Genomic DNA, 12,908 nt, shown 5'->3' on the forward strand with positions numbered 1-12,908 from the left:
GCTCAGACCGAGCCAGCTCGTTGCCACCCCTAGAGAGAATCGAGTCGGCAGAATTTGAGAAGAAAAAAGTGCTCAGCAAAATCGCGTGAAAAGTGGAGGTATTTGGCGAGAATCAAATTCAGCGAAGTGTTAAGACGTAATAACCCTTCGTCTTCTTCTCTTGCTTCGTACTTCTGTGTAGAACCAAGATGTGGTTATTCTGAGCACTTAGTGGAGGATAAATCTTCGGATTAGAATTTTTTTTCCTTTCTCTTCACATTTACTCTAATTATCTGTATGCGGCCTTTACTTTGTAATTATTTTTCATACTAAATTCAAAACCCTAGTTGTTAGATTTGAATGACAACTTTTGTAAATTAAGTAAAAACTTAGACTTTTTTTGCTACTTCAAATACTAAATTCTCTCTCTACACTTGAAGGTTTCGATTAATAAAATTCAATTATATATCATCTCTTTTCTATTGAATTGAACTCATTGTTAATGCTGAAGTGTTTTTAGTTTTATTTCTCACAAATACAGGGTAAAATAAAAGAAAACTTAAATTTTTGCTCTGCTGGACCAGCGTGAAATTTCTATTGGCGCCAATTTTTGAAGTTATTGCTCTTTTTTTTTTTTCCACCTTGTACACTTGTACTATTTTTGCTCGTTCAAAAAAATAAAAATGATTGAAATTGACCAATAATTGCAATTGGGATGAAAAGGGTGAAAATCAAACTTTTGTTTAGGACTGGTAATTCCTCCAATTATGAATTGTGAGACCAGTGACGCGTCAATTATTTTGAAATATTGACGGAACAAATAATTAAAAATAATTTTGGTTCTCACTTTTCAGAAAAATACTGGGTCTGGGGGACTTTTAGTTGAAAATGAAATCGGTTGACAAGAACTTTGGTGATATTTCACACAAATACAGGGTAATAATGAAAGAAAACTTAAGAATTAGTGGATCCGGACCGTTATTTTAACTTTGCACGAATCTCAAAGCGACTGAGAGTGAATCTCAAACCGTAAAGTGATGGCAATCTTTTACACATATTGGAGAGGATTCTTCTCTGCTGGCCGCGTGAAATTTCTATTGGCGCCAATTTTCGTAATTATTGCTCTTAATTTGACCTTGTACTATTTTTTGCTTGTTTAAAAAAAAAGAAATGAAAATTATGGATCCTTCTTTCCAAGTCCCAAGTCTCAAGTCTCAAGTCTCTCTATCTATCTTCTCTTTTACTCAAGCTTTCAGCTTTTAATTATCTCACCACCAGGCCTGGCGCAGCACTCTGTTTTCTACCTGTCGTTATCCTTTACTTGGCCCCAAACCCAAAATCCTAATCACACCGCTCGAATCTTCTTACCTTTCTCTCTGTTTTTCTTTTTGAAACCTTGGCAGAGGCTCTTCTCTCTCTCTCTCTCTCTCTCTCTCTCTCTCTCTTTACTGTTGTACAGATGTACTTGACGCAAAAGTTTTGACTAAATAGAGATTGGTAAATAGTAAAGTAGTAAAAAGTTGAAAAGAGAGAAGAGAAAGGAAAAAGAGAGACGATGTATATAATATATGTTTTCTTGGGGATACATTAAATTATCCCCACATGGCCTGGAGCTTTACAACTACTAACGATACCTTCCTTACCCAGTTACCCTCTGCTATTGCTATGCCTTCTTGAGGAATCCATGAGAGCAAGCCAAGCACCAAAAACCCTTGCTCCCTCTTCTTAAAACCTCCTCCGCCATTAATGTGAAAAGCTTCAACCTTGCGCCTCAAATTGTGTGTAATTTGCTGCTTTTCTCTTTACAAATTGGGAGAAATACAAAGAAGAGAGAGACAGAGAGAGAGAAAGAAAGGAGAGAGATGCCACCGAATATGGGTACTCTCTCTGACTGGTGGGGCCGGGAGGCGAGAAAAGGAACTCCTGTTGTGGTAACAATGGAGAACCCGAACTATTCCGTGGTGGAAATCGAAGGCCCAGAAATGGAGGTGTTCAGCTCGGCCGACAAAGGGAGAGGAAAGAATGCTAAGCAATTCACATGGGTGCTGCTGCTGAGAGCTCATCGGATGGCCAATTGTATGGCGTGGCTTGCCGCTGTCGTGTGGGCCCTACCGAGAGCCATCAGAAAGCGACTCACAAACCAATCAGAGGAGAAGCCCGAAAAAAGCCGGCTTCTTTACAAATTCATAAGAGCATTTTCAATAATTTCTCTCGCCGTGCTCTGTCTAGAACTGGTGGCTTACTGGAAGGGATGGCATTTCCAGAGACCCGACTTGGATTTGCACTTGCCGGAGAGACTGGAGATCTCCAGTTGGGCTCACGGCGCGTACCTCACATGGCTCGGGTTTCGGGCGTCTTATATTGCATACCCGATTCAAATTCTTTCTAAATTCTGTATACTTTTGTTTGTTATTCAATCAATCGACCGGCTTGTGCTTTGTCTCGGGTGCTTTTGGATCAAATTTAAGAAAATTAAACCGACACTTGAATCCGACCCGCTTAAAGAAGGATCCAATTACAAGTATCCCATGGTTCTTGTGCAGATTCCTATGTGTAATGAAAGAGAGGTAAAATACAATTTCCTTTTCTTATATAATTTTTCTCTCCTGTCTTTTTGTTACTTTTTTTCTATGATTTCAAAATAGAGCAAGGCCTTCTCCTTTTCCTTTTCCTTTTCCTTTTCTCAAATTCTAAGTAAATGTATAATCATGATTTCTATTGACAATAGATTATTCAATTTTGCTTTCTTTTATTTAAATGGATAAATACAATGTTGGGTGCGTTTTCAAGTATTAACTTCATGATTAAGATACTTTTGTCAAATGCATATTTCTTTATGCTAAAATTTGATGATGATGATGATACAGATAATAACTGTACTTGTCACTAGTCACTACTATCATCATCATCATGATAATCATCAATTATTGACATTAGTAATCAAGTCCTATTATCATTAAATGTTAGAAATGAGTACCTTAATTATAAAAGTTTGTCCCATTTCTAAGTTTTAGCAGTATTATCTGTTTTAATCTAACAGAAATAATGAATAATGTAGGTGTATGATCAATCAATTTCAGCCGCATGTCAATTGGATTGGCCTCGAGATCAGTTCCTGATTCAAGTGCTTGACGACTCCGATGATGAATCGATTAGAACTCTGATAAAGGCCGAGGTTGCAAAATGGAACCAACAAGGGGTGAATATTGTGTACCGGCACAGGTTATTGCGTACCGGATACAAAGCGGGGAATCTCCAATCGGCTATGAATTGCGATTATGTGAAGGATTATGAGTTTGTTGCTATTTTTGATGCCGATTTTCAGCCGAGTCCTGATTTTCTTAAACGAACAGTGCCTCATTTTGAGGTAAGCCTTTTGATTTTTTTTTAATCCTTGTACAATTGCACTAGAATCTAATTTAATTTTGTTGGGGTTATAGCTGTTGGAAAATAGATATGTTAAAAAAAATTCAAGAAAAATATCAAGCTAAGAGCTCAAAATTAAAAGGAAGATCAAGAGAGAAAAGAAAACTCTAATTTGAAGTGATGTGGTACTTAGATTATATGTGATGGTTTTATTTTTCTATTTGAATTTTAAATTTTAAATTATTAAAGTTTTAAAATAGAGGCATAATGAAGAAACAAAAATAGATGTATTTGAATCCTCCTTTTATCAATTACATACGTTGGTTTTAGTAATTACCAAACCACCCAATATCTTTAAATAATACAATCTGATTTCTGCTATACTTTTATGGCAAAACTTAACCACAAGCAAAGACTTATTTTCATCATTGTTGAGTTTGTTTATGAAATGTGGCCTCCTTTATTCAAATTGTAGTGTGATAATTTCATGGGGGTCCCTAGAGTACTTGATGAAGTTCTACTTTTGAGATTTCTTATTACTTTAGGAAAACTTATTTTTTTATCAGTCCAGATTTGCTTACTTCCAGAAGCATAACTCTTCTCTAATTGTTTTTCTTATTTATTAATTTAAAAATATTAATATTTCAGGGAAAGCCCGAAATCGGACTGGTACAAGCGAGATGGAGTTTTGTAAACAAAGACGAAAACCTTCTGACGAGGCTTCAAAACATAAATCTCTGCTTCCATTTTGAGGTGGAGCAGCAGGTGAATGGTGTTTTCCTCAATTTCTTCGGGTTTAACGGGACAGCTGGCGTGTGGCGAATAAAGGCACTGGAGACGTCCGGTGGGTGGCTCGAAAGGACAACTGTCGAGGACATGGATATCGCCGTGCGGGCCCATTTAAACGGATGGAAATTCATTTACTTGAATGATGTCAAGGTATTAATTCAAATTAGGAATTGATATCCTGGTGCATTCTGTCATTTATTAATTCATCTATCTGTTTATTTTATAACTGTGAATACTGTATCATTCAATTAGGTCAGTGCTATGTAGTTGATGGTACCGATTTCCAAAAAAATGTATATCATGGTACCAAAAAAACTCAATATTTTTTTTTTGTTGTAATTTGTCAGGTACTCTGTGAGGTACCAGAGTCTTATGAGGCGTACCGAAAGCAACAACACCGGTGGCATTCGGGGCCGATGCACCTCTTTCGCTTATGTCTCCCTGATGTACTTTCTGCCAAGGTTCTAATTTCAGCTTATCTTTCCTTCATTTGCTCTCTTTTCTGATAAAAAGAAGAGTGATTAGCTATTGTCCTATGCATAGCGCAGATTGGTCCATACTATGGACCGATATCTTCATTTTGAAAGTTAAAATAGACAATCTCAACCGTTCAACATGATTTCCATATTAAAATGTTTACAGAGACTAAATTTTACATTTTTTAGAATTTTTTTACTATTTTTTTAGATATATAGAAAATCACTATTCTTGAATGCTTAGAATTTTTTGATCAAGTGATTTTCTACCTTTCTACAAAAAATAGTAAATTTTTTGTAAAAATATGTAAAATTTGATTTACAAAATACTGATGGACAGCAGGATACTTAATTTTAACAATATTTCAAACGTTTCTCTTTTTCTCTATTACGCAGGAATTTTTTTCCTATTTTGCCCCTAACATTTTGTCTTTTCTCTTTTTTACTATATCACTTGAACAGATTTCTGCATGGAAGAAGGCAAATTTAATCCTCTTATTCTTTCTCCTTCGCAAACTAATCCTTCCATTTTACTCCTTCACACTTTTTTGTGTGATTCTACCACTGACGATGTTCGTACCAGAAGCCGAGCTACCCATATGGGTCATTTGCTACATACCGGTATTCATGTCCTTTTTAAACATCCTCCCATCACCAAGTTCATTCCCTTTCATTGTACCGTACCTACTTTTCGAAAACACCATGTCAATCACCAAATTCAATGCCATGGTTTCCGGGTTATTTAAACTCGGGAGCGCGTATGAATGGGTAGTTACAAAAAAGGCGGGAAGGTCATCAGAATCAGATTTACAAAAGGTTGTAGAGGGCTTGCCACAATTTCACAAGCATGTATCAGAAAGTGCATTGATAGAGTTGATCAAGGAAGAAAAAAAGATCTCGGTACCGAGGGGTAAAAGGGTAAATAAAATTTACAAAAAGGAACTTGCATTGGCATTGCTTTTACTTACTGCAGCTGTAAGAAGTCTTTTATCTGCTCAAGGGATTCATTTTTACTACCTCCTCTTTCAAGGCGTCTCATTTTTACTCGTCGGACTCGATCTTATTGGGGAACAGATGTAGATTGATAAAAATTCATGGCTACATTTTTTTTTTTTAATTTTTTATGGGTTTTTGGAAAGGAAAAGGGAAGCACTTGTATGTAGAGATTGTGATAGATTCTTTGTTTCTTTGGGTTTTTTTCATTGTTCATTTGTTCTATATTTTTTCTTGTTTCCAACTACATATATGTAAACTATGTTTATGCAATGGTTAATTCATAGTTGTATATGAAGAAATATTCATTTTTACTCTAAAGCTAAACATGAGTTTTAGTATTATGTATTTAATTATATTGTAGTTATGTTTTTTGTAATTAAATAGAGAGGTAAAATATTTTATAATATTGTGCATAAATAAACAATGGTCTCAACTTGGAAATTTTTATCTGTAGAAATTAAGAAAAAGGAAGAGCGAAAAACATATAGAGTACATCATATTTTTGATTGGTAGAAAGATCAGTAATTAAAATGTTTGGATCGGTAGGAATAATACAGATTTAAACCAGCTTGTATTTATTTCTTTTAAATTTTTTCTAGTAAAGTATAAAAAGTTTTAAAAAAATAGACAGAGTATCATAAAATCTATAAATAATAGAAATATTTCATCTATTTTTTGAAAACTTTTTAAATTTTACTAGAAATCTAATATAAGAATTATCTATATCTATGTATTAGATTAAAAAGTAAAAGAAAACTAAGTTTAGATTACTAGAATTCCTATTTATCTTTCTACCAATCTAAAATACAATGTATTATTTTTGTTTCTCTCTTCCTTTTTCTTAATTTCTACAAATAAAAAATTCCCTCTCAACTTGATGAGCATCCTCTTATAAATTTATTAATTGAAGTTTAAAAAAATAGAAGCAAAATAAGTGAAATTCAACAAATTATAGCAAGCAACATTTTTGAAACATATTAATTTGGAATAAGCAACAAATGTATTTACATAATAAATGTTTATTAATTTATTTTAAATCAATTAATCAATATTAGAGAAAAAAATAATTTGCAGCGGTGTAGAGATTTGATTGGAGAAGAGAAAACCATGTGGGTCCGTACAAGCGTGTCGGCGTGTCGCTACCATGTGTTAGTCTTCTTAATTTCTCCTCTCTGAAGATCACGTGTGACGCTCTTTTTTGTCAGAAAAACCAAGCGAGCATAAATTTAACCCATATTCTCTTCATTACTGACTCGTTACATATTTATTTTTCAAATATCTACCTTAGAAGATTTTTTTAATAATTTATCTGAGAAAATCAATGAAAAGTTTGAGAAAAGAGAAATCCTATCGGATAGTTACACAGAGGTAATTAAGTCATCTGCCCTTTTGTACGATCCAATTATGATTTTTGGCTAGTTATTAATTTTGTACTATTTTGCTTTTGGCATTTTTCATTAACTATCATTTATATAATTGGACAGTTATAGTAACTTTTGCTTTTGGCTAGAATTCTAGTTGCATTTTATGCTGGTGTTGACTGACTACTTAAGTTATAAGGCAGTCGATCTAAACCGTAAAACATGATGGATATATTAAAATTTAATTATAAGATCAAATTTTATAATTTTTTGAATTTTTTTACTATTTATTAAGATGGTACAAATATTAAATAGTCTGAAGATAATAATTTTGTAAAATACTTAATAAATAGTAAAAAAAATATATAAAATTTGATATGCAAACACATTTTAATAGAGTAAAGCTAATATACACTTAAGTGTACCGTACTCTTAAGTTTAGGCCATTCGATTTCTTTAAAAGTCGTGATAGCACGACTTTTAAAGAAATCGAACGGCCTAAACTTAAGAGTACGGTACACTTAAGTGTATATTAGCTTTACTCCATTTTAATATATTCATCATGTTGAACTGTTTGAATCGACTGTTTGGACTTTAAAAACTTTGAAAATATAGAGTGTAATTTTATGTCACCAAAAAAGGATTTAAGTGGATCCTTCCTCTTTTCCAAATTCATAAATTTCACCTTTTTATAATTTTGAAAGATGATGGATGCCATAATTTGAAAGTTTAGCATACCACTAGACTTATTTGAACTTTTAATCAAACATAAAAAGATTTATAAATTAATTTAATATATTCATATTTCATAATTTTGTTAACATTCGATTTTATACTAAATTAATTTAAAATTTTCTCAATTTATATAACAAATGCATTACCCATAAAATAAAATAGATCGATTTTAATGATTTAATTTTTGTTTTGTTTTTTATAGTCAATTCAAATAAATTTTGGAGCTAAATTCGTCCAAAAAGAATTATCCCTGAATCCAAAATTTCAGTAGTTCGTCAACATCAACCTTTTTGAAACAAAAACAGGTGGACAATAAAAAAGGTAATTTCTTCCAAAAACCCAGTTTAATTTTTTTTTTGTAGTCAATTTAAATAAATTTTGGAGCTAAATTCGTCCAAAAAGAATTATCCCTGAATCCAAAATTTCAGTAGTTCGTCAACATCAACCTTTTTGAAACAAAATCAGGTCGACAATAAAAAAGGTGATTTCTTCCAAAAACCCTGTTTAATTTGTTGATGATAGTGACAAAATTTTAGTTAATGGCTGAGAAAGACAAGAAATTAGGTTGTCGGTCATGGAAGAGTTCTAAGTTCTAGATTATTAATTAAAACACCCACCAAGCTTTAGTGCTCTTCTTGAACCGTTGGATCTCATGATCATAGATCCAACGGCTAGGATCTGATGTCCTTACAAAAGTGTCGGTGGAGACAAAATAATTCAAGAAAATAGTGTTTGTAGTTTGGTTTTGCAATATACCTACCACCGCTTCTCCTTCAATTATCACCAAGTAATAATAGAGGTCTTAATGGGGGCCAATTATATATGAAGTATTAATTTAGATCTTATCATTCATGAATCATTAATTCATGACCAACATCAAAAGCTTATGCAATCAAGCTACATAGCTGAGTATAACTAACGTGTTCTTAAGTTCACCAAGTATTTTTATGAACTCAATTCAATTCTAAAAATTACTGGACTGATTTTAAACCGTTAAAATCCATCTACCTTACGAGTAATGCATCTACATGCAAAAAAATGTAAACTTTCAAATTAATTTAAATAAAGTCAAGCGGTCAAAATTAAAAGATTTATAAATTAATTTTAATGCATTTATTTTTTTAGTGTGTTTTTTACCACTTTACTCTATACAAAATTAGTTTGAAAATTTAAAATTTTCATATGTAGACGCATCATTCGTAAAGTAGATAAATTTTAACGATTTAGATTCGTCGTTTGAAACCAATCCGATAAATTATAGAGTTGAATTCACAAAAAAGTTTGATAAGCTTGAGAACACCCTAGTTGTACCCTACATATATAGCCTATGTATTACAACCTTTTTGGTTTAGGTTTTATTGGATTATAGATCTGAAGTTTGGTTCATTGTCATTTTAGGAACATTTTTGTTGTAAATGTAGCATAACCTATATTATACTTTCGGTCATGATTAGTTATTAATTTGGAATCAAATTTGGTATGTTTTTTATTTAAGCTTCATTAAAATAAAAATTTAATAAGAAAATAATAAATAAGCATTTAAAAAAAAAATCAATCTTTAATCTTGTCGCATAAAGTAATGCTATCTTATTTTTAAAATAATATTTACCATCAATTATTACAATTTTCTCTTATTTAGTTGAACTTAAACCAAATTGTGTAGAGGTAACATCTTCAATTAGGTTATTCTATAATAAATCTTCTTTATGTAGCTCGATCTCATGGCACATGATTTTGTCACAAATTTTGCTAGAAAATGATAGACCAGACCCATTCTTATTTAAGTAGAGATTATAATACTACCTTAATTTGTAACTTGGAAGAGATGGGATGTGAATAATTCTCATTTAAAGCACGAGGGGAAAATATAATAATCAGGACCAAGCATGTGCATGGCTTCTATATCACAATCAAATAATGCAATGTTATGTTAAATAAAACTACAATTTATAATTTCAAACAAAAAAATTTACCTACAATTGCAAGTGGTAAAGAATTCAGTTGTACCCGATTTTTTTTTTTAAATAGAACCAAATTTAATATTTTCAATTGAACAAGCACCATTGCATTTTTTTTTTATAAAAAAACAGCTCCACCGATCTGCAGGATCGGTGGAGTCATTTTATGATTTTGTCAGAAAAAAAAAAATAGCAAATGACTCTATGCAAATTCATTTTTCCTCCACCAATCCACAGGATCAGTGGAGTTATTTTTTTATAAAAAATAATTCAATGATGCTTATTCAGTTGAAAATATTAAATTCAGTTCTATTTTAAAAAAAAAAATCCGTTGTACCCTCTGCATTATCTCAACTTTTCAATTGATGTCAAAACGGACAATAATAATATAAAATGGGTTGCTTCAAGATTCGTGCTAAACGGTTCAAATTTTGTACGGATCATCAACTCAAAGGAAAGATATTAGGTTTCACAAAGAGACAGGGTTTACCATATCCTAAAAAACAAGCTACATTTTTCAATTTCAAATTTGATACTAGTATATGAATCAAAACAACATAATTTAATTTAACTGTAATAATCTTCTGCAACTTAAGTTATATCCTTCTTTTTGTCTTTTGAAAAAGAAAAAAGAAAAAAGAAAAAAACATTCAAGAAATACACTTTCCTATTTTTCTTAGAATAAAATAGAAACAATTTACATTCAAACATCCATAGTTACAAATCTCACAAGGCTGTACCACAGTACCAGTAAGGCAGTAACCCCACTATAAAGCATAAGAGACAGATGGACACAATGGCCCATTGATTTTGTTTATATACATATATGAACATTACTACCGTGTTTCATTTCATGGCATGGTCCATGTAGAATAGGATTGGATTAGATTGGATTGGATTGGATGTCTAGCAGCTAGCATAGTAGTAGCAGCAGCATGTTTCTCTGACAGAAAAAAAAAGAGAATAGGCGAATAGCCGAGTAGCTCACCACGTGGCCTTTTATGCAGCCAATGTAGATTATTGTACAAGCTGGACTGGAGCCGATTTTTTTATTTATATCCAAAAAATAAATTAAATTTAAAAAAATAACCAAACCGGCTGTGGAATTTGAAATCTATCCAAACCGGTTAACCGTTAACCGGACCAAATTTCCGGTTAACGGTTAACCCAACCAAATTTCCGGTTAACGGTTAACCGGACCCTATAAAAGAGTCCGGTTAACCGTTAACCGGAAATTTGGTTTGGGTCCGGTTAATGGTTAACCGGATTCGTTGGTTCGGTTAACCGTTAACCGAAGCCAATTTTTTTTTTTTTTTTACTTTTTTTTAAAACAGAAAATTTTAAATTTTTTTTATTTTTCTATTGAAAATATACATGAAAATTCGTATTTAGATTTATCAAATTTACACCAAAAAAATTTGTAAATCAAATATGAAATTTAAAATTATAGAAAAATACACATACACATACACATATATATATACATAAATAATATACGGTTTGAGTGGACATTTGCACCACCAGTTTATATTTAATTTGTTTGTACGAATTTCGATGTTGATCGGATGGTTTAGACTCCGTATCAGATAGATTTTGATCTGATGTTCTTAATTTCAAAATCCCTCGCTAGCTACCCTTATCAAGACCTTCGATCGATCGGTGCAATTAAATATACAAAAGATTTAAGTTGAGGTTACAACTGTTTTTTTGAGGATCTTAATTTATTTTTCATTAAAAATGGTACAAACAGTGTCTAATTATAACATTTTGTCTTTTCTGAGATCTGTTGGAATTCTTTCTATAGTTTTCTGTACGAGGGTTTCAATAATTTCAACCTAATTTTTGGAATCAAAATTGTGTAATTTAATCAAATAAATTGTAAAATTATTAAATTAAATATATTGAGACAAACTTGAATAATTGGTGTGCTGTTCTATCGAATCGTCACCGTCCCAAAGAAATAATAACATTTTTAGTAATATGTTCAAAATAATATATTATATTATGTCTCGTATTTTATCTATGAATGGTTTTTCAATTAATTAAGTATAGTGTTTGAATACTTCATCAAACCACTGTGTGTATAGAGTTAGACCATGGTGCTTTGAAACTAAATTGTTAATTTGTTTTACATTCTGTTTATATCTTTATTTTTCAAATTTAACCAATTGATTTGAAGCGTTCAATATACGTTTTATATTAAAATGTATTTAGAGATCAATTTTTTTTTATTATTTTAGAATTTTTTAAAATTGTATATATGGAAATTAATTATAGCGCAAGTTGTTTCAGTTGTTCACATAGCAAACTACCATTATGCAATAATTTGTTAGACATATTAGATGTGTAATTATATAATGTGACTATAACTAGCTATGCCAATTACATCAGTTGTAATGTCATGTATAATATAAGAGAAAAGGTAATGTCCCCCGGGCTACAGTCTTCCAAAAATTTCCGTGTATAAAAGCCTTCATTTTTTAACTTAGTTCTGACGCGTTTTTAACTACCACAACTGCCATAATTACAACTGCTATAATTTCAAGTACAATATGTATGTTTACAGAATTATATGTGTATGTTTACAGGATATTATGTGTATGCTTACAGGATATTATGTGTATGTTCACAGAAGGTGGTCCCCAACAGCTGTCACGCGTTTTTAACAGCTTTCACGCGTTTTTATGTTTACAGGATTTGTTGAATTAGTTTACAGGATTTAGTATTGATGTTTACATAATTAGTTGAAAATATCCGAAAATTTTTGAGGAACTGGAGTTGAAGGACTGTTAGCTACTTCCATAATATAATATGAACAAACAAGAGAGCATATCAATATAAAGTTGGAACTTGGATTTCAATCGTTCTCAGAGGATATGTCAATTACATCAGTTGCTATGCCGCCCCAAATTTTTTTAAGAACATTTATTAACAAACATGAGATCGTGAATTTCAAAAAAAAAGTGAAACATCTCATTCTCAGAGGATAAAATTGGGGACACGAATTTCAAGAAATAAAAGTAAATGTCATGTGCTTTTGATTTCTCTCTACAATAAATGATTTTGAAAATAGAGTAAGGCTTGGGTGCTATGGATAGCATAGAGGGCCACCGTGCTACGGCTCAATATTCGAGTTTTTAAAATCCAAACGGTCGATCCGGACCGTTCATCTTGTTCTCCATATTAATATGTGTTTGGAGACCAAATTTTACATTTTTTGAAATTTTTTTACTATTTGTTTAGCTAGG

The 12,908-nt window shown here is 31.7% G+C and overlaps 1 protein-coding gene across 1 annotated transcript; it reads left to right on the forward strand.

Moving 5' to 3' along the window:
* Positions 1–1,555: 1,555 nt before the first annotated feature.
* On the forward strand, positions 1,556–5,959 carry LOC144545600 (putative xyloglucan glycosyltransferase 2). The gene is made up of 5 exons (XM_078294164.1): positions 1,556–2,546; positions 3,038–3,346; positions 3,994–4,284; positions 4,482–4,595; positions 5,073–5,959. Exons 1-5 carry the CDS (start codon positions 1,842–1,844, stop codon positions 5,688–5,690), a joined length of 2,037 nt encoding a protein of 678 aa, XP_078150290.1. The 5' UTR covers positions 1,556–1,841; the 3' UTR covers positions 5,691–5,959.
* The last annotated feature ends 6,949 nt before the right edge of the window (positions 5,960–12,908 follow it).

Source organism: Carex rostrata, chromosome 28 (assembly GCF_964058835.1).
Source record: "Carex rostrata chromosome 28, lpCarRost1.2, whole genome shotgun sequence".
NCBI classification, from domain to species: Eukaryota; Viridiplantae; Streptophyta; class Magnoliopsida; order Poales; family Cyperaceae; genus Carex; species Carex rostrata.